Source organism: Pseudorasbora parva, chromosome 1 (assembly GCF_024679245.1).
Source record: "Pseudorasbora parva isolate DD20220531a chromosome 1, ASM2467924v1, whole genome shotgun sequence".
Classification (NCBI taxonomy): domain Eukaryota; kingdom Metazoa; phylum Chordata; class Actinopteri; order Cypriniformes; family Gobionidae; genus Pseudorasbora; species Pseudorasbora parva.
Genome location: NC_090172.1, coordinates 61,707,566 through 61,728,463, shown reverse-complemented (window position 1 = coordinate 61,728,463; position 20,898 = coordinate 61,707,566). Strand labels below are relative to the sequence as shown.

At 39.3% G+C, this 20,898-nt stretch overlaps 1 protein-coding gene across 1 annotated transcript in view; it reads left to right on the top strand.

The window, feature by feature from the left end:
* klc2 (kinesin light chain 2) overlaps positions 1-20,617 on the top strand; it is a 43,918-nt gene extending 23,301 nt beyond the window's left edge. The window contains exons 10-14 of the mRNA XM_067447368.1: positions 797-905; positions 2,759-2,908; positions 16,329-16,453; positions 16,578-16,635; positions 18,380-20,617. Coding sequence (XP_067303469.1) covers positions 797-905; positions 2,759-2,908; positions 16,329-16,453; positions 16,578-16,635; positions 18,380-18,463 — 526 coding nt within the window. The 3' untranslated portion in view covers positions 18,464-20,617. The remainder of the gene's footprint in view (positions 1-796; positions 906-2,758; positions 2,909-16,328; positions 16,454-16,577; positions 16,636-18,379) is intronic.
* Positions 20,618-20,898: the final 281 nt, after the last annotated feature.

Genomic DNA, 20,898 nt, shown 5'->3' with positions numbered 1-20,898 from the left:
TAAGGCTTGGATGAGCTGCTCGGCCATGAAAACCCATTCCATGAAGCTCTCTACACGCTGATCTTGAGCTAATCTGAAGACCACATAAAGTTTGGAGGTCTGGAGCTGTTGATTCTTCAGAAAATGTTGGTGACTTCTGCGCACTGTGACCCTCAGCATGCGCTAACCCCGCTCTGGGATCTAACACTTCATGGCTGAGTTGCTGTTTTTCCCAATCGCTTCCACTTTGTTTTAATCCCACTAACAGTTGAGTGTGGAATATTTAGTAGTGAGGAAATTTCCTGAATGGACTTATTGCACAGCTTATCACGGCACCACGCTTGAGTTCACTGAGCTCCTGAGAGCGACCCATTCTTACACTAATGTGTGTAGAAGCGTCTGCAGGCCTAGAGCTTGATTTATACACCTGAGGCCATGAAGGGATTGAACACCTGAATGCAGTGATTTAGAGCGGTGTCCAATACTTTTGGCAATATATGTTACGTTACTGGCCAAGCTCATCCAGTGCACTCAGATTTGTTCGCCGGTTCTTTGGTATCCGACCTCAGTCATCTTTTTGGTAGAACACCTAAATGTTTTCGAAAGTGTTTAGACGGCGGTTTAATGTGATTAAAATGTGATGAACGCTACGATTATGAGCTTAATCGCATCAACTTGATCAAAGCATTGTGTTTATTACACGAGGAGAAGTTTAATCACAATATTTCCTAAATCTAATTATAATGGCATTATGAGGGTGCGTGTAAACGTAGCCGGCATGTCTTCTGTTGAATGTGTCTGGATGTGTCTCATACAGCCCCACTGTGAACACCACGCTGAAGAGTTTGGGCGCGCTCTACCGCAGGCAGGGCAAACTGGAGGCTGCCGAGACGCTGGAGGAGTGTGCCACCAAGAACCGCAAACAGGTACACACACACACACACACACGTACGTGGATTTCCTACCTGATGCTTCACTTATGACATTAGCTTCCTGTGAAGAAGACTCATACAAGAAGTTTATGAGATACAATGTATCAAAACATGAACTTTGGTTCGGACCTTGGTGCGGACTTTCAGGTGTGAAAATGCCCTACCTCTGTACTTTTTTTCGGCTGCGCCATTTGCTCTCAAAGCAGAACGTAGCTAGAAGGTCACAAGCTCTCCGTTAAGTAATGCTAAGTCGCATTATATGACGTTTACCCTCAATGAGCCAATAGCAGCCTTCAAATACGTGAGCAGAAGTTGTGTTGAAATGCTCTGAATTTCAGTTCATCCTTCATTATTATAACTTTTTTTTCCTCATGTAGGCTAACCAACGGTAAAAACACATTTCCATTAAATATGATAATTAATTATGAATAACTTAAAGGTGCACTATGTAGTATTTTTGCTGTAAAATATCCAAAAACCACTAGGCCAGTGTTATATATTTTGTTCAGTTGAGTTCTTACAATATCCCAAATGTTTCCAACTATTTGTAAATTGTGAGAAAATTGCTATTTTAACTCAGGAGCGGGACGTGTCAGCATAGCGTTTGAGCGAGTCGCCTGTCAATCGCCTCATATCTGCGTTACGCTCGGTTTTATTCTGCAGAAGCGCTTTACTCTTAGCAGTGTGAACATGTCACAGCAGCGCCGAGCGAACGCACGGAGTAACGTCAGAACATCAGTTTAAACACACTTAAATGTGTCTAATATGATAAACAGAGCTGCTTTACCTCATAATCATAACCAGAAAAAAGCGGAAGTGCGCGCGCCCGGCGACTGTGTCCCGTCCCGTCATAATAAAAGTCCCGCTGCTCGCGAGCCGTGTGTGTGTGTGTGTGTGTAACAATCGCTCCAGCGGCCGGTTTCAGCTCCTCAACACTCGCTCCTGCTCTGCTTCACTACAGTAACGTTAATAACCGCATCCATCAACATGATTTCTGCCCGAGTCCTATTTCCCACCGGCTGTGAGGTGAAGACCACATGTCCCAAGATGCTGCGCTCACACTTGCCGTCATCAAACTACGCCTTTGTTTAGAATAGGCGCCCTCCAGTGGACGGAAAGTTGCATAGTGCACCTTTAAGTGATCTTATATAGAAATAACATTCAGAAGCATTCAGTTTGTGAAGCGATATTAATAAGAATCAATAAATAAATACTGAAACAAAAAAAACATAAGAAATTACATTTATTGATAATGACTTTATAATGATTTTATTTGACATCATGACATGAGCGATGGGACAGATGCTGTTTAGCACGGGTTCATGTTAAAGAGCCGCTAACAAAGTAATCTATTCACGTAATGTTTTCTCTCTTAAACTATAAGTAAGTGTAAATGTCAGCATTATCATGCGTATATGTGTAAAGAATTGAAGTCTGTCATGTAAAACAAGAGCTTAGTCTGTCTGCTATTATTCCAACCTTTAATCCTGATCAACTTCCTTAAATATTTAGTAGTGCAGAAGTTGTAACTTAGTGCCCATTTACGTCAAAGCTAGGCTAAGTTGTAACTTATGCGCAGCGGCTGCAACTGATTACATTAGGTGAATACACACACCTTCATGCATGGCCTGATTATGTCGATGAATGTTTTTAGCCGTGTCATTTTTCTCCCGCCCAGGGACTGCAGATGAAATTTAGCTCTGTTGCTAATTCTGGAGCTGTTATTTTAGTTACATTTTTTATTTCATGCCTCAAAAATATTAAGTTTCAGTGAACTATGGCAACCCTGCTGACAACCCTAGAAATATCACACCAGTGCAAAAGCTAATAAAGTCCCTCGCTGGCAGGGCTTCGACGCGATCAATCAGAGTAAAGTGGTGGAGCTGCTGAAGGACGGAGGCTGTGGTGGAGGAGACCGACGTCAGAGCCGGGACGGTGCAAACGGCCCCGGAGGGACCCGAGGAGACTGTGACGGGGACGAGGCCGAGTGGAGCGGGGTCAGTGAAGCTTTAATCCTTTGTTTGTGTTTTTATATTATTTTTTTTTATTGTAATACATATTAAAATGGAAGTTATTCCTGTGATCGAAGCTGAATTTATCATCATTACTCCAGTCTATCATTTTGATATGATGATTTTCTGGCCAGTTCTTATCAATAATTATTGATTCTCAATTATTAATAATAGTTGTTGTTAGTAAATATTAAATTTAATCATGGGCGTCGGAACCACTGTGATGAGACCCGCCCACTTTTTACGACCAATGATATTGGACCCACTCCCTTTTATCGTCTCTAATTCAGCACATGTCTGTTCACCTACCCCTAACTGAGAAACACTTATTATTGAACACGTTAGACACTTTATTTCCATTTTTCTAATATTTTCTCAATTTTTATTGAAAATAAACACCTTTTCGAGCTGATATGTGATGGGAAAAGGGAGTAGAGCGAGTTCGGCAAAAGGCGGATTCGAACTAGAGGTCTTCACGGGGCACCCGAGACCCGTGGACCCGGGATCCGACCCGAGACCCGTACGGGTTCGGGTCTATTTTTTAAATGGTCAGCCCGGTCCGGGTCGGGTCCTAATCTATTACTTCGGGGTCCCGGGTCTGTTAATGTTGTAGCCTATGTAATACGTCAATCGGACTCGGAGAACACCTGGCCGTGAGAGTCAGCGCGGCTTGTGTGTTTTGTGTAACTTACAAATTGCTAAATTAGGATAAGAAATATGAGGTTTAGAAATATACAACAACAACAAAAACACAAGCTCTCGCTCTCTCTCTCTCTCGCTCTCTCTCTCTCTCTCTCTCTCTCTCTCTCTCTCTCTCTCTCTCTCTCTCTCTCTCTCTCTCTCTCTCTCTCTCTCTCTCTCTCTCTCTCTCTCTCTCTCTCTCTCTCTCTCTCTCTCTCTCTCTCTCTCTCTCTCTCTCTCTCTCTCTCTCTCTTCTCCTCTCTCTCTCTCTCTCTCTCTCTCTCTCTCTCTCTCTCTCTCTCTCTCTCTCTCTCTCTCTCTCTCTCTCTCTCTCTCTCTCTCTCTCTCTCTCTGCCGGTTAAAAAGCGGGCAGATTTAATGCATGCGCGCGGTAATAATGTACTCAAGAATATATTTCAAATCAGCAACAAGACCTCAGGTGAACTGTCACATAAATGTTTTCTGTGATGCTCAAATTGTGTAAAAAAAAGGCTCATATTTCAGGTTGCTCCAGCTGCGAGTGCAGTCTCAAGCGGTGTCATGTTTCTATGGCAACCCGAGCTTCCGCAGTGACTGTAATGACTTTAAAAATAATATGAATGAACCGTCTTGTTTAATCTTAAAGTTCTGCTAGTCAGACTCAGAGAGATTATGGCAAATAAATAATGCTAACGTAAGCGGCCATGGCACTAAACGAGCAATAGTTATTAGTTCAAAAGGGCAAACAGTCAAAATTTATTATGCAGATTAACTCATAAATCCGTCACTGTGAAATAAAATTGACTTTTGGCACAGCTGAAATGAGTGAATTAAGCATGCTGGGAATGTTGGAAATTTTCTTCTTGCAAAAACCATTTCCCAAAGATCATTTGATTTCAGAAAGACTTTATTCAAATTAACAAAGCCGAGTTTCCCCTGCAGGAGACAACTCCAGTTCTTTGGTTTGCCTAGCATATATACACAGATGCTTTCCCAAAATGGTCACAACCTTCAGCAAGTTTTCCAGTTGGTTTCCTGGCTCATATGTCACAGCATTCCCAGTTCTTTTTCTGTCCATCATGCATCTTCTACATGTTATTTTCAAGCACGTTGTCAAGGTCCCCAAGAACTTAAAACAGGGCAAACACAACCTCAGCAAACAGCCAATAACTAATAGTGTCTTGTATACAGCTTATTTTACATTAAATTCAATAATAAAAATCTTCTACATTCCCCCCTCTGGGGCTTACCTAAGCCCCAATTTTGTATCTTTCTTCCAGACGTGTAGCTTCAAAATCTAGCTTCCTTAGTTATGCTACCTTATGACTTAAATTAAGTCACTCACTCTTCATTGCCAAAGACCAGATTATGCAACCACACTCTGGATGAGCATCAGAACCAAACATCTCTTTTCAGACATTTTTCTTTCTTTCTTAGGTGTATTTTTTCCTTTTTATTCTTTTTCTTTTTCCGAAAAGAGTAAAAGATTCTTTTGCTCCCTTTAAAACTAGACCATTGTTGTAAGCATGAACATACAATTGGCTCAGCCTTCACAATTATATAGAGTATATCAATGCATAATACTAATACAAGTTATTTTTGGAATGTAGACATCCTTAACCCAGACATTGTTCTCATATTCGTCTTCTTTGTCCTCATTAGATATACTTAAATCTCCATCAGATGTTTGTACATTTCAATTTGATTTATCAGATTAATCTTAACATACTTTGTTTGCCCTCTTAATTGTTGTCTCATTATCTTAACTTCTTAGCATTTCCATGTGCTTAACCATGGCTTTGACAATTAGTGATATTAACATGAAAATTTCACAGCAGAACAATAACCATGTTGATACAGAACAATCTTAATATTGCAACTTTTAAAGACATCCCTTATTTAGCAAATCACTAGAATTAAACCAGTTTTCTTTAACTTCTGCTCTTACGCCTCTTGTTTAATTTATTCATAACTTTGTCTGCCAATAACCAATAATCAACTAAGGGCTTGCCTATTTTGCCGTGTCATTCTATTTGTTTCATGTAATTGTTCTTATATAGCACAGGTAAAGCATCATCTCTAAATCTCCTGACTATAGTAAATATAAATTAGCCATTTTCTGTTTTTATTTTGCTTGATCCATATAATTGTTGGTTAAACCAAGGTAAACTATCTTTCTTATTTTTTGATCAATTCCTATTTTTATAAAGTATTATTAATTCCTTAGTCTGAAGAATCAATCTTTTAGTCAAAATCATTTTTAGATGATGAACGACCAGAATATTGTCGTGCATCTGTTATCACAATACACTTAGTTCTTTGTTAGATTGTTTAAATTCTTGTCTGTTTATTACAAAAACTAACAATAAATATAATTTTAACTTAAGTTTAATGCAGTCTGACTGATTGCTTTAGTGGCTCAGTTCAAGCTGCTCATGTTTTATTTCATAATTATAAAACTCCCTTGTGTGTAATTTAAGTGTTTGTTCATTAATCAATTACTTATCGCTTTTAGTGCTTTTGTTCGATATATTATCACAAATGTTCACAGTTCAGACTGAAAATTTTCTTACATTGCTTATAAATATCCATTAATCTTTCCTTATCTTTTAAATATCCCTTAATCTTTCCTTATCATCTAATATCTTATTCCCCCCTCAACATTCTTAGATGTCATAAACTATGCACATCGAAGAATGTTTCAAAGGGTTGTTGCAACAATTTGTCCTTTATCTGAATGGCAAATATCTTTTTTGGCCCTCTTTTGTTGCCTTCTAATGGCCTACTTTTTATTAAATTTGGTTGTGGTTCTGTAAGCACTACTTGATAAATATTCAAATTAGTTGTATCATAGTGTCTTACTAAATCAAGCTATCAAGCTTTTGAATTTAAATTGAAATTCGTGGTAATACCTATAGTCCTAATTCAAACTTTGTTTTAACTTTAGACTGAAATTTAGTAATCTATTTTATATTAGGATCTTGTTCATAAGCTCTTTTAGTTCTACCTTTGTAAGCCTTTATAAGTTGTTCTAATTCTCATTGATAATGCTTTAATTAGCCGTACTCTAGCGCTCATTTCTTAGTGGCAAAGAGGCTAGAAGTCATTCTTTACCACAAGTCCAAAGATATCTGCTACTACTATTGTCTAAACTTCAATCTTTTATCAACGGTAGTGATATAGTTTGCATTTTACGTTTTTCTTCTTCTGTATTACTATTATTATTAGTAGTAATAATATTTGTTTATTTTTTCTTATTCTTTGAAGTTATGGGGCTCTTACAAGTATTTTTGCATTACAACCTTTTTTTTCCCCGTCTTATTTTTCATTATCTGCACCTCTACAGTTTTGCAGTTTTATCTCTGGTTTTTTTTAATCAGTTCTTCTTTTACTGGGGTTTTAAAATTGTTAATACGTCTGTTGTGATCTAAAGCATAACATTTGAAATTCTGGGTTGATTCTTCTGCCTTGCACAGCTCCTTATGAGCTTTCAACACTCTGCAACCTTCATTGTGCATCTCTGGTCAAGCCTATCCCCTTTTTTCCATTTGTTGAGATGATGGTCATTCTGTGAGCAACTCTTCACCAGGGTGACTCTTTGCGAGCCGTTGCAATGGGCTTTCCCTCGTTGGTAAGGGAGAGACGTCACTAGTACGCTCTTGTGTCCCCTACTTCATGGTATGTGGGAATGCTGAAGCTGGTTGATGTATTTTAAGATGAGAAGCATGGACTCAAGTGTCCTCTGGTGATCAATGCACACTTTTCTTATGAGATCACAATGCGCATTCACTGGTTCTTTTTGTTGGATCATACTGGAATCCTTCCTTGAATTGAGCTCCTGTCACCTATAATTGAGACTAAACCTTTTCTTGTTAGTGACAACAACATATAATAATCATCTGCTCGTCTGTCCCACTGTTCCTGTGAAAAGCTTTTGTGAGGCTGAGCGCTGTCCTGTCCCCTTTTAGGGCTCTCAACTTACATCACTAGCAGGGCTTAAACCCCTTATTCATAATCATTTTTGTCTTATACCATTTTTCCCCAAAGAGTTTCAAATTTATTCTTTACAATTAGCCAATTCAACTCAGTTATCTCATTGTTTTGAGTCTCATTATTCTTTCATAATTTCTGATGCATATGGAAAGCACTCAACCCACTTTGCTCAAGTTAACAGTTACATGATATTACACATTTGAATCCGCTCCGTCAGCTCCATCGCGATATGCTGAAAAGAAATGTAGATATGTTATGCGCTGCGCAAATGTGGCAATATTGTTCCCTCCTTTTTACCACAAAAGTATTGACCAGGAAGCTTAACCAAATTCATCCATGGTCATTGTTTTATTGGGCATATTTTGCCCTGTGGGCCCACATACTAAATTTAAATACAGCTGTTTTGGCAAAATATATTTTTGCCGTAGTGTCTCTTCAGACAATCTCTGTCAATCACCCACTCACACTCCACGGCCATCACTCACACCCCCATCATGTATTTTTGTTTCTGCTTCAACAGGTTTTGTTCTAATTGAGGAACATCAGGAATGCCACAAGGTCTGAACATGGCACTGTAGCATTCCCTGTACATGAACCTTTCTTTTTCTCACAAAGTCTAATAGATCGTAGACCTAGTTATGATGCAGTTGAGACAGCCGATTGTAATTTTTTCCAAGTGCATTTAATAATTTGTTCGTCTCATTTTAAGTTTGTAATTTTCTGTAATTATTTGTTGTTGCTCATGAGCTTCTTTAAGAATGATATTGGAGATCTCTTCATTATCACGGATCCTTGGCCAATAATATTTTTATCTCGTTATCCCACTGATGACAGCATTCTGACTTCATGTTTTTGACGTTGGAGTTATTATTATTTAATCCAGCTCTAGTTAAAGTTAAATTTATTAAACAAGATGGAGTGACCAACATTCAGTTTACCTACCATATTTTTCTGTGAGACATCTCGTGTCTATATTTTCTTAACCAATGAATAAAAGTTTTATGCTTTTAGCCCTAGATGTTTAACATTCTAGCCCTTACTATACCAAATCCAGCCTCAGTTGTAACTATTAGGTGAGTTGAACACCCACTATTGTCTGTCAATGCACTGTGTTTTTCTTTTCTCTTTTTTTTCATCAGACATAGGGCTGGACTGGTGCCTATACTGAAAAAGCAGAGAAGGTTAGTTTAGCAGAGAATACAAAGAACTGCTATGAGACCAGTGAATTATCAAGATGAATCAAGTGAATATCATAACTAACAAATTTGAAGCAGACTCTAGAGTGATCATTGTAGATGCCGCACCTGTGCCGCCCGTCAGGGAGTCAATGTCAGTCCTTCTGTATAGATCATCAGTCTTTTGAAGCTCCTCGGCTGTTGCTCTGCATGTGTTGTCAGCCTGATGTCACTCAAAGGCCTGTTGCGAAGTCCTGGTGTTGCCGAGTGGAACTTAGGCTCTGTCGTTTCTCAGCCTCTTCTCCATTTTAGCTTTTGACTAATCTTGTCAAAGTTTTGCATGTCAGGATATTGTCTCTGTTCTCGGGAAAGCCTCAAGTGAAAGTTTCACCTTTCCCTGCATTAAATCAGTCTTTTTCCATGCTGACGTTTTGGAAAGTGTCATCTTCTCCTTTCAGGAGGGGAGCTGAAAAAAGCCCATCACCCATTCTCTCTTCTTCTCTCTGCAGCCGTGTCTTCACCTTTCCCCACTTGTTGCTTCAGTGGTCAAGGCACTGTCATTGAAGTCATCTGAAATTTGAACACTCAGAGATCTGCATGAATCAGATTGAACTTTTATATCTTCTAAATCCAGTTGTATCTGAGCAATCAGCTCTTTTTCTAAATTCCATTCTCTAACCATTTTCTTCCCTAGTTATCAAATGTCACTGGTTGACAACAGCAGTTCCTTCATTCTATTTTTAGTGAAGCAAGTTCTTCGTTGCAGTATGCAGAAAAGAAAGACAATAATCTATCCTACTGATACTAAGTGTGATACAGCTAAATACTTTTCATTCTTCTATATTCACATGCTGGGATAAAAATAATCTGGTAAATAAAACTTCTCTCAACCAACAGGAATTCTTTTTTGGTTTAATTTGAACCACCAAGTCCCATTCTCTAAGGTCCTATGATTGTTGCAAATTATCTATAAATGTTGAAACTTTTCTTTAAACTTGGTCACCCAATCTCGCTCTCACTCAGCTCAATGCACAAGTTATTTTAACACAAGCATAATTCTCTGCATTGGAATACTTTCTCATACTGTCCCCCAGGGATAAAGAGATAGACATTTTTAGACGTCTTCATATAAAATATATAATACTTTAAGCACGTGCAATCTTATTATTTATTCATCTATTAAAATAAATCATTACATTTATCAAATAAATATATATATTATTATTTTTTTATATATATCATATTACAGTATTCTGCAGAACTAATACTTTGAAACAATATTCTAATTTCCTTTATTTATTTTCAATACCTCACATTTAAGTTCCTATAGGGCTCATTCTCTCATTCACTGTTCTCAAGTGACCAGGGAGGGGGTCACTATTTTTACCCACAGACACAGTCAGACAAGACACAGGATCCCACACAGATACACTATTCTGTTCTGTCTCTTTCAGAACCATCCTTTCTGTTCAAATTTTACTTTATAAAAAATAAATTTAAAGGACCCACTTCTGGACTTCCTTCAACACAGTGGAATTCACTTAAAATTACTGCTGCACTTCCCCACACCGATACAAAGTCCTCTTGACAAGTGCCACTGTCTGATTAGTTATTAGTTAACCTTATTAGTTGAAATAAAATAAAATAAAATAAAACCCATCCGTCAAGGCCCACTTGGGTTGAATATCTGATAACCTTATCAGTTCAAATAAAATAAAGGAATCATCCTTCAAGGCCCACTTGATTCCTTAAACAAATATCTGATATCCTTATCAGTTAAAATAAAATAAAGGAATCATCCTTCAAGGCCCACTTGATTCCTTAAACAAATATCTGATATCCTTATCAGTTCAAATAAAATAAAGGAATCATCCTTCAAGGCCCACTTGATTCCTTAAACAAATATCTGATATCCTTATCAGTTAAAATAAAATAAAGGAATCATCCTTCAAGGCCCACTTGATTCCTTACACAAATATCTGATAACCTACACAACCCTCTGACAAGTACACAAATATCATGCAATTATTCTGAAATCAAAGATCCTCATTCCTTTTTTAGTTCTTTAAATTTGGAGAAGCTTTTTTAGTGACTTACCACTTCCAAGCGAGCCCTGGTGATCAACACAAACTTAAGAAAAAGCAAAAATTTGCTCACCTCAAGATAGTGGCCACTTGGTGTTTGTGTTGATCATTCAAGGTCATCAAGCTTGCAGTGGTTTGTCATCAGCTCCGAAGCCAGTCCCATCTGGGGTGCCAAATATGTTGGAAATTTTCTTCTTGCAAAAACCATTTCCCAAAGATCATTTGATTTCAGAAAGACTTTATTCAAATTAACAAAGCCGAGTTTCCCCTGCAGGAGACAACTCCAGTTCTTTGGTTTGCCTAGCATATATACACAGATGCTTTCCCAAAATGGTCACAACCTTCAGCAAGTTTTCCAGTTGGTTTCCTGGCTCATATGTCACAGCATTCCCAGTTCTTTTTCTGTCCATCATGCATCTTCTACATGTTATTTTCAAGCACGTTGTCAAGGTCCCCAAGAACTTAAAACAGGGCAAACACAACCTCAGCAAACAGCCAATAACTAATAGTGTCTTGTATACAGCTTATTTTACATTAAATTCAATAATAAAAATCTTCTACATTAACAATTAATGAGGAATATTGTAATACATCACAATCAAGGTACAAGGAAGGGAGACGACGAGTATCGTTAGATAGGCTGACTGAGACAGTTATTTTTCGCAGCTTGTTCATTAACTTGTTAACTGCAGTATATTGTGTAATATGAGACAATCGGGTTCAGTCGCGTCTGTGTCTTCCCGGCGGGTTCGGTTCCAGCTATCAAATAATAGACAGGTCCATGTCGGTTCCGGGTAATATATTTTTCGGATCTGCACGGGTCCGGGTCCAGTTTTTGAAATAATAGACGGGTCCGGGTCGGATCTGTGTTGAAGATTGCGGGTCTCTTCGGGTTCGGGTGCGAATTTTTGGACCCGTGAAGACCTTTAATTCGAACCTCTGATTGATTTGCGCCAAACTTAATGGCATGTGTCTTACCCCTACACTATAGCCACAGTAAATAGCACAGAGATTTCTGTAATTTAGTCTGGCCCAATCGATCGTTTAGTAAACGGCGGTATATTTGTATTTAATGTAAATATGGCATCTAATGTTACAAAATTCTGAGAGAGAGAACCCACCCACTTTTTAACAAATTTAAATGAATCAATACAACATCAATCCTTCCTCCTAAGCGTGTGTTTGTCTTACTCTGATTCACAATGGCAAGCCTATTATAAGTGTTTGTTTTAGACCTGTTCGGGTGCTTTCCACGGGAAATTGTGCACGTCACTCGCCCGTGTTTCTTGTCATATCCGTAAATAGAGCCACGTAGTCAAGCAAAAGGCTAATCATATTAATTACTGTTATGTGTCGTCTGTTGTAAATGGTGATGCCATTGTGCAGCTTTTACTGTAACTTGTTCATTTTAATGTGTTTTAAAGAGTTCTGAAGAGCAGTTTTAAAGCGTAATGTAGAGATGAGCTGGCCATCGCCATCTTGGCACAGCGTAACGACTGAATAACAGAAAATGGGCAGAGTTGGGACATGGGCGGAGCTTAGGTGACGTGATGACTTACAGACAGCTGATAAATGCCTATCCACCTGTCACTCGAATGCAGAACTTTAAGGCTTAATATAATGTAAACGAATGAGTTATAAAAACATTCACCCCCCTCACAGTCGTCATGAAGGGCAAAATTAGCTGTATAGACCAATTTGTCCCAGGCTGTAAACATGTTTTTTTCTGCTGTAAAGTTGGACATTTTAACACGGGGCTCAATGAGATTCTGCTCCTGCTGGAGCCTGTCCCTAGTGGCCAGTCGAGGAACTGCAGTTTAAGTCTGTAAATCCAGTGTTCAAATAGCCTGGCTCCGCCCTCGTACGTACTTCCGCTCAATTTTTATTTTTCCTTCAGTACTCCGTCTGGGATTGCGGTGTTTTCTCTGGTCAAATTTAACCCGGCCGAATCAGCGAACAGAGGGAGTGGCTGAGAACGATGGCGTTGATGTCGTGCGCTAGTTTGAGATGACATACGTCACGTCCAAAAGTTAGGGATTGGTTATGGCAGATCCAGAGTAGCTCTGAGCAGATCAAATAGCTTTAAACTTCAACAGAATTACCCGCCTTCAAGGAAGTAAACGCTTATCAATGGAGAGTGGCCAGACACTGGCTGCGTCTGAAAACCTAGGCAGCTGACTTTTTGCTTTGCTGCCTCATCAGACAAAGACTCTACAGGCAGCGGTTTGCGCATGAAGGCACCTCACAAAACTAATTTCGGACAGACTTCTAAGGCAGTGTAGCAGTTTAATGATCTACAGCAAAATAGAGCGAGCTTTGGTGAGAACTATAGGATATCAAATATCCTAATTTGGATAAAAGCGTCTGCTAAAATGCATAAATGTGAGAACTAAACACATATTTAATTACTACAGTAGTGATTTCTCGCTAGAAATTACATCAGAAGTGTAAAATGTTGGTGAAAAAACTTACATTTACACACAAACTGACTCACAAACGCAACTTCTGGCCGGCATCTTTTCCCCCCAGCTCAACTGTCACTGGTATCCCACAATCCTGTGCTTTCCATTCAAAGGCAGTGAAGGACACGTGTATGCTGCCTTCAAAAATTGATGAGATGAAGGTCTCTCAGGAGACAGGAAGTGAAGCTAACAATAGATTCGGACATTGCTTGATGCCTTCCTGACTTCAAATGTGTCCTCCGAAGGCAGCATTTTCTAGGTTTCGGACGCAGCCACAGTGTACAAATGAAATGTACGAGAGTCTAGTAGGACCAGGCTAGTGATCAAATGCTGTTTTGCTCAGTTTTCAGTGATGGTCACATGACGAGTGGCTGTGTTTGCGATTCCATAAACCTGGAAGAAACATTTTTAGAACCTTTAAGGAGATAATAAATGTGTCGTAGGGAGGATAAATAAATTGATAAATGTACTGCCAATGTGAGAATAACGTAATCAATAATAAAAAAAAAGAAGTGTAGTCTGATTACGAGTGTTTTAAAATGTTATAGTCTGTCAAGATACAGTCCAAACGGTAGTTTGATATCCTATAGCGCTAATCTTCCGGCACATTATATACAGTAATTCATAAACGATCTGGAAGTACTTTTTTTTAGCCACTATGCTCCAAATATTTGGAATTCTCTACCAAATGAAATGAAAGAGTCTCCAAGCATTCATACTTTTAAAAGGCATGTTAAGACTTTTTTAAAGTTGGTGATCGGTATAACAATATGGTATTTGCTTTTTTTATTGTCAGTTTTATCGTTGATATTGAGGTGACTTGTATTGCCAATTCCTTTATTTTACATTTTGAACCTTTCTGTTTTTTAATCTTTTTATATTGACTGTGTGAATCGTCATTCCCATTATTTGTTTTTATGCTTGTGAAGAACTTTGAGTTGCATTTCATGTTTGAAACTACAAATACATGTTTTATATACAGTCTTGTTCAAAATAATAGCAGTACAATGTGACTAACCAGAATAATCAAGGTTTTTAGTATATTTTTTATTGCTACGTGGCAAACAAGTTACCAGTAGGTTCAGTAGATTCTCAGAAAACAAACAAGACCCAGCATTCATGATATGCACGCTCTTAAGGCTGTGCAATTGGGCAACTAGTTGAAAGGGGTGTGTTCAAAAAAATAGCAGTGTCTACCTTTGACTGTACAAACTCAACTATTTTGTACAAACATTTTTTTTTTCTAGGATTTAGCAATCCTGTGAATCACTAAACTAATATTTAGTTGTATGACCACAGTTTTTTAAAACTGCTTGACATCTGTGTGGCATGGAGTCAACCAACTTGTGGCACCTCTCAGCTGTTATTCCACTCCATGATTCTTTAACAACATTCCACAATTCATTCACATTTCATGGTTTTGCTTCAGAAACAGCATTTTTGATATCACCCCACAAGTTCTCAATTGGATTAAGGTCTGGAGATTGGGCTGGCCACTCCATAACATTAATTTTGTTGGTTTGGAACCAAGACTTTGCCCGTTTACTAGTGTGTTTTGGGTCATTGTCTTGTTGAAACAACCGTTTCAAGGGCATGTCCTCTTCAGCATAGGGCAACATGACCTCTTCAAGTATTTGAACATATGCAAACTGATCCATGATCCCTGGTATGCGATAAATAGGCCCAACACCATAGTAGGAGAAACATGCCCATATCATGATGCTTGCACCTCCATGCTTCACTGTCTTCACTGTGTACTGTGGCTTGAATTCAGAGTTTGGGGGTCGTCTCACAAACTGCCTGTGGCCCTTGGACCCAAAAAGAACAATTTTACTCTCATCAGTCCACAAAATGTTCCTCGATTTCTCTTTAGGCCAGTTGATGTGTTCTTTGGCAAATTGTAACCTCTTCTGCACATGCCTTTTTTTAACAGAGGGACTTTGCGGGGGATTCTTGAAAATAGATTAGCTTCACACAGACGTCTTTTAACTGTCACAGTACTTACAGGTAACTCCAGACTGTCTTTGATCATCCTGGAGGTGATCATTGGCTGAGCCTTTGCCATTCTGGTTATTCTTCTATCCATTTTGATGGTTGTCTTCCGTTTTCTTCCACGTCTCTCTGGTTTTGCTCTCCATTTTAAGGCATTGGAGATCATTTTAGCTGAACAGCCTATCATTTTTTGCACCTCTTTATAGGTTTTCCCCTCTCTAATCAACTTTTTAATCAAAGTACGCTGTTCTTCTGAACAATGTCTTGAACGACCCATTTTCCTCAGCTTTCAAATGCATGTTCAACAAGTGTTGGCTTCATCCTTAAATAGGGGCCACCTGATTCACACCTGTTTCTTCACAAAATTGATGACCTCAGTGATTGAATGCCACACTGCTATTTTTTTGAACACACCCCTTTCAACTAATTCAACTAATTGCCCAATTGCACAGCCTTAAGAGCGTGCATATCATGAATGCTGGGTCTCATTTGTTTTCTGAGAATCTACTGAACCTACTGGTAACTTGTTTGCCACGTAGCAATAAAAAATATACTAAAAACCTTGATTATTCTGGTTAGTCACATTGTACTGCTATTATTTTGAACAAGACTGTATGTATGTCTATATATGGCACCCCGACTGGGTCTGGTTTCCCCCAAGGTTTTTTTTTCTCCGTCATGGCCTGGTGGAGTTTGGGTTCCTTTGGTCGCCTTTGGCTTGCTCAGTTGGGGACACTAACATTATGATCCAAGTTATTCAACTAAATATACAAATTAAATGTATTAATTAGGTCTTATTTAATTCTATAAACTATCCAAATCAAATTTTGTTGCAATATTGTCCTGTTTAACACTGTGAAGCTGCTTTGAAACAATCGTCATTGTAAAAGCCCTATATAAATAGTATATATATATATATATATTATATTACACTAAAAAGTTTTAGAATGGTAAGATTTTTTTTATGTTTATATACACATTTGTATGTATATATGCACACATATTTATATGTGAAGTTGATCATATTTTCTGGGCACAGGATGGCAACGGCGGCCTGCGCAGGAGCGGCTCGTTCGGGAAGATTCGTGAAGCCCTGCGCCGCAGCAGTGAGATGCTGGTGAAGAAACTGCAGGGCAGCGGCCCACAGGAGCCACGCAACCCCGGGTGAGATTAAACCACAACGCTTCAGGGAGGATGTTCTCACACACACACACGCACACACACACACACACACACACACACTGCTCTGATATGCTCCTGTAACTGCTGTTTTTGTTTGGTTCATAAGGATGAAGAGGGCAAGCTCCTTAAATTTCCTCAACAAGAGCGCAGAAGAAACCTCACAGGTGTGTTTTCGTGTGTGCATGCCCTTACTGAAGTAATTCTTGTATTCAGCTAGGAGGCATTACATTGATCAAAAGTGAGAGTAAAGACATTAATGTTACAAATGAGTTCTATTGCAGATAAATGCTGTTTGTTTTTTTTTACTATATTCATCATGAAATCCTGAAAAAAATGTATCAGTTTCCACAAAAATATGAAGCAGCACGTCTGTTTTCAAATGTTCTGTGCTGAAGGTCAATTCACACTAAAGCAAATCAAAAGAAGCGTACAATTTGCAGACAAAACATGCATGTGCTTTAATGCAAGGGCATCTTATAATACAGATCAAGTGATAAAGATAAGAAATGCATTTTGATGGACTTGAAACCATTGACAAACAATTGTACTTCTGTACTTTGCTTTAACATGTTCACATTCAAGTTAAGACCATGTATGTATAAAGATTTTGAATTTATGCCTTGAATATTCACTCAAGGCAGGTATCTTAAAGGTGCAGTTAGCGATTTCTGAGAAATACTGTTAATATTTAAAATCACCCCAAACAAACACCCCATACCAAATAAAACACACCCCTCCCTCCCTACTGCTGATTGGCTCACTCTCTCCTCCTCTATGATGAGTGGACACGCCCCCTACTGCTGATTGGCTCACTCTCTCCTCCTCTATGATGATTGGACACGTCCCCTACTGCTGATTGGCTCACTCTCTCCTCCCCTATGATGAGTGGACACGCCCCCTACTGCTGATTGGCTCACTCTCTCCTCCCCTATGATGAATGAACACACCCCCTACTGCTGGTTGGCTCATTTTCTCCTCCCCTATGATGAGTGGACACTCCCCCTACTGCTGATTGGCTCGCTCACTCACTCCTTCCCTATAAGTGGACACACCCCCTACTGCTGATTGGCTCACTCTCTCCTCCCCTTTATGAATGGACACGCCCACTACTGCTGATTGGCTCACTCTCCTCCCCTATGATGAATGGACACGCCCCCTACTGCTGATTGGCTCACTCTCCTCCCCTATGATGAATGGACACGCCCCCTACTGCTGAGTGGCTCACTCTCTCCTCCCCTATGATGAATGGACACCCCCCCCCTACTGCTGATTGGCTCACTTTCCTCCCCTTTATGAATGGACACGCCCCCTACTGCTGATTGGCTCACTCTCTCCTCCCCTATGATGAATGAACACGCCCCCTACTGCTGATTGGCTCACTCTCTCCTCCTCTATGATGAATGGACACGCCCCCTACTGCTGATTGGCTCACTCTCTCCTCCTCTATGATGAATGGACACGCCCCCTACTGCTGATTGGCTCACTCTCCTCTCCCCTATGATGAGTGGACACGCCCCCTACTGCTGATTGGCTCACTCTCTCCTCCCCTATGATGAATGGACACGCCCCCCTACTGCTGATTGGCTCACTCTCTCCTCCCCTATGATGAGTGGACACGCCCCCTACTGCTGATTGGCTCACTCTCTCCTCCCCTATGATGAATGGACACGCCCCCCTACTGCTGATTGGCTCACTCTCTCCTCCCCTATGATGAATGGACACGCCCCCTACTGCTGATTGGCTACGAGTGTTGTGCTGCTTTGTCCGATCCATTTTATAAACGTTTTTCAGATATCACTTATTGCACCTTTTAAAGTGTTTCAAATGTATGCGTTTTACCATTGCTACCATATGTTACATGATACCAATCGTGTGTGTGTGTGTGTGTGTGTGTGTGTGTCTCTTCAGGAATCTAACAACGGCCTGTCAGAATCCAGGGGACTGAGCGCTAGTAATGTGGACCTGACCAGACGCAGCTCTCTGATCAGTTAGAAAACCGCGGCGTCTCGACGTGGAAAAGGCCAAACGGAGAGGCTGTTTGCTACCTACTTGAATCGAAAAATGTCATTAAATGATCCTTACTCAAAACGTTTTCCTAAGAAAAAGGTCTTAAAAGCAAAAATATGTCTTTTAGTTTCACATCGCTTGCATATTCCGGGTTACGTCCATCTGCTTATTAGCCACACTGAACAAACGCAAATATTAAAGATATAACGCAATGTAGCACGCTACTAGACCACAGGCAGACGATCTGCTCTAGACACATTCAGTGGGACAATTACGTCATAGCATGCCATCAAAATTGCGTAGTTTAGCATACAACGATGAAGTAATACTGTCTGTACAAAGCAAACGTTTTCGCTGGGATTGCCGATATGGGTTTGCCATTTAAAAAAAACAGAAAAATCATACGTGCTAACTCCTCGACCTCACCGAGTTGAAATGATGCGAAAACTGTATTTGCACTTATGAAAAATATGAACGTAGAGGTCAGAGCACTGACTGGTACGACCTCACCTTTGCCTTCTGAGTTTTATGTATATAATGATTTAAATTATTGAAGTTTTGTTTTGCAAAATTAGCGCACAAGGATTTCGTTTACACTGTAGGTGGATATTTGTCCTGGAGCGACTGGAAAACGTGTTGAACGGTACAGTGAAGGATTCGGCTTTATAATCTGAAGGCTGATTTGAGGTAGAGCTCTTATTTATTAGGGGTTCGTTCGGGGCAAATCATAATTCAAACGCTCATTTGTTTTATCTGAAGGAGCCCATCTCTCTGTCCTAGAGCTGATGAGATGGTGGAAAAGGCCAAATGGATATAACTGGAGTTTTCCATCAGCGTATAATGTGATGTTTTTCATTTTACATGATCGTCTAGCCGCCAGAACAACATATGAATCATAGCTGTGTCTAAAACAGACAATTCCAGCTGTTTTTGTTTTATCTTATCCATTTCATGTTGATTTAATTATTAAATATCCTTACAGGAACAACAAATGTATTTGTGTACATGAACGTTTGAGCCTTTATGTGACTCTGTTACCCTTTCTTTTATCTTTGATTAAGGTGTGTGTGTGTGATATTGGGTTAATTTGAGTGATTTCTCTTCTGTGTGCTTCAGAGCGATGATTATGATGATAATCTGTTTCATCTCTGAATGCGCAGACGACACTAGCTTTTGGGTCCAGCTCATGAATAAATGTCTGAATCATATTTCACCTAAAATCATATGCAGTTATATTTTGCATAAAGAAAATAGGACCACCATCTGTGCATTGTCACATTATGGTCATCACAAGTAAGCACATTTCCCCCAAAATTCTTCTTAATGTAATGTTTTACCGCCATAAATCAGCATAAATTAAAGGCGGGACAACAAATACTACGAATGAAATATAGCAAATATATATGATATTTGCCGTAATAAGAATTTAAATTAAATGTGAGATTAAATGTGCTTAATTGTCCTTAATGTCACAATGTTAACATCTTATTGGTCTTTAAATTTAAAAAAATATCTTTAATAATTGGTGAAATATAACCTAGGCATGTTTTTGCTTAGTTTTGTGAGGTTTACTTGAACAGAATGTATTGCAAAATGTTACCAATGGGTTAGTTTTAATTGCGTTTTGTTAAGATGAACAAAAATAGGCGTTCTAGAAAGAGCTGAGAAAAGAAAGTGATGGAAAAAATACGAGGAGAAATGAATGTAGGCATGAAGGAACTGGAGCTAAAGATACGAATGTCACTATTGATTGTAAAATACAAATGTTTTGCCTCACAACTACAAAAACACACACTTGTTTCTTCTCACACAGACCACATATGAATGTGAACCCACCTTTGGCTGTCCTGTTTGTCATGATTACTGTGATGCCTTCCTCTCACCACATGTAAAGTACGCCTCACTGGTTAGATTGTGCTGCTGTTACACAAGTTGCCCTGCACTGATCTCTGAACAGCGCCCCCTGTCTTGATCAGAAATCGTAGCGTTGTAGATGAAACCCTCTGTACCCAGATCAGCTGTGAAGGGAAACATGTAGCCGCGCCGTCCCCTCAGAGATGCGTTTCACTTGTGAAGGGGCCAACCTCATGTATGTTTTAATAAAGGGTTCGGAATAAACTGCTTTTCAAACCAAATAAATGTGTTCGTGTGTCTCCTTTATTATGCTTTTGACAGTTGTTTTGAAGAATGTTGATGGGCCAAATTAACTTCTTTAGGGGAATAAAATCCTATGGGAGTCAATGGCATTCCTCAAAATATTTTCTTTTGTTCAATTTAAGAAACTCATACAGGTTTGGAACAACATGAGGGTGAGGAAATGATGACTGATTGTTCACTTAGGGTGAATTAACCCTTTAAAGCATATCCGTCTGTCTGTCCATATATGCATATAACACTAAATATTGTGTGTAGTGATCTAT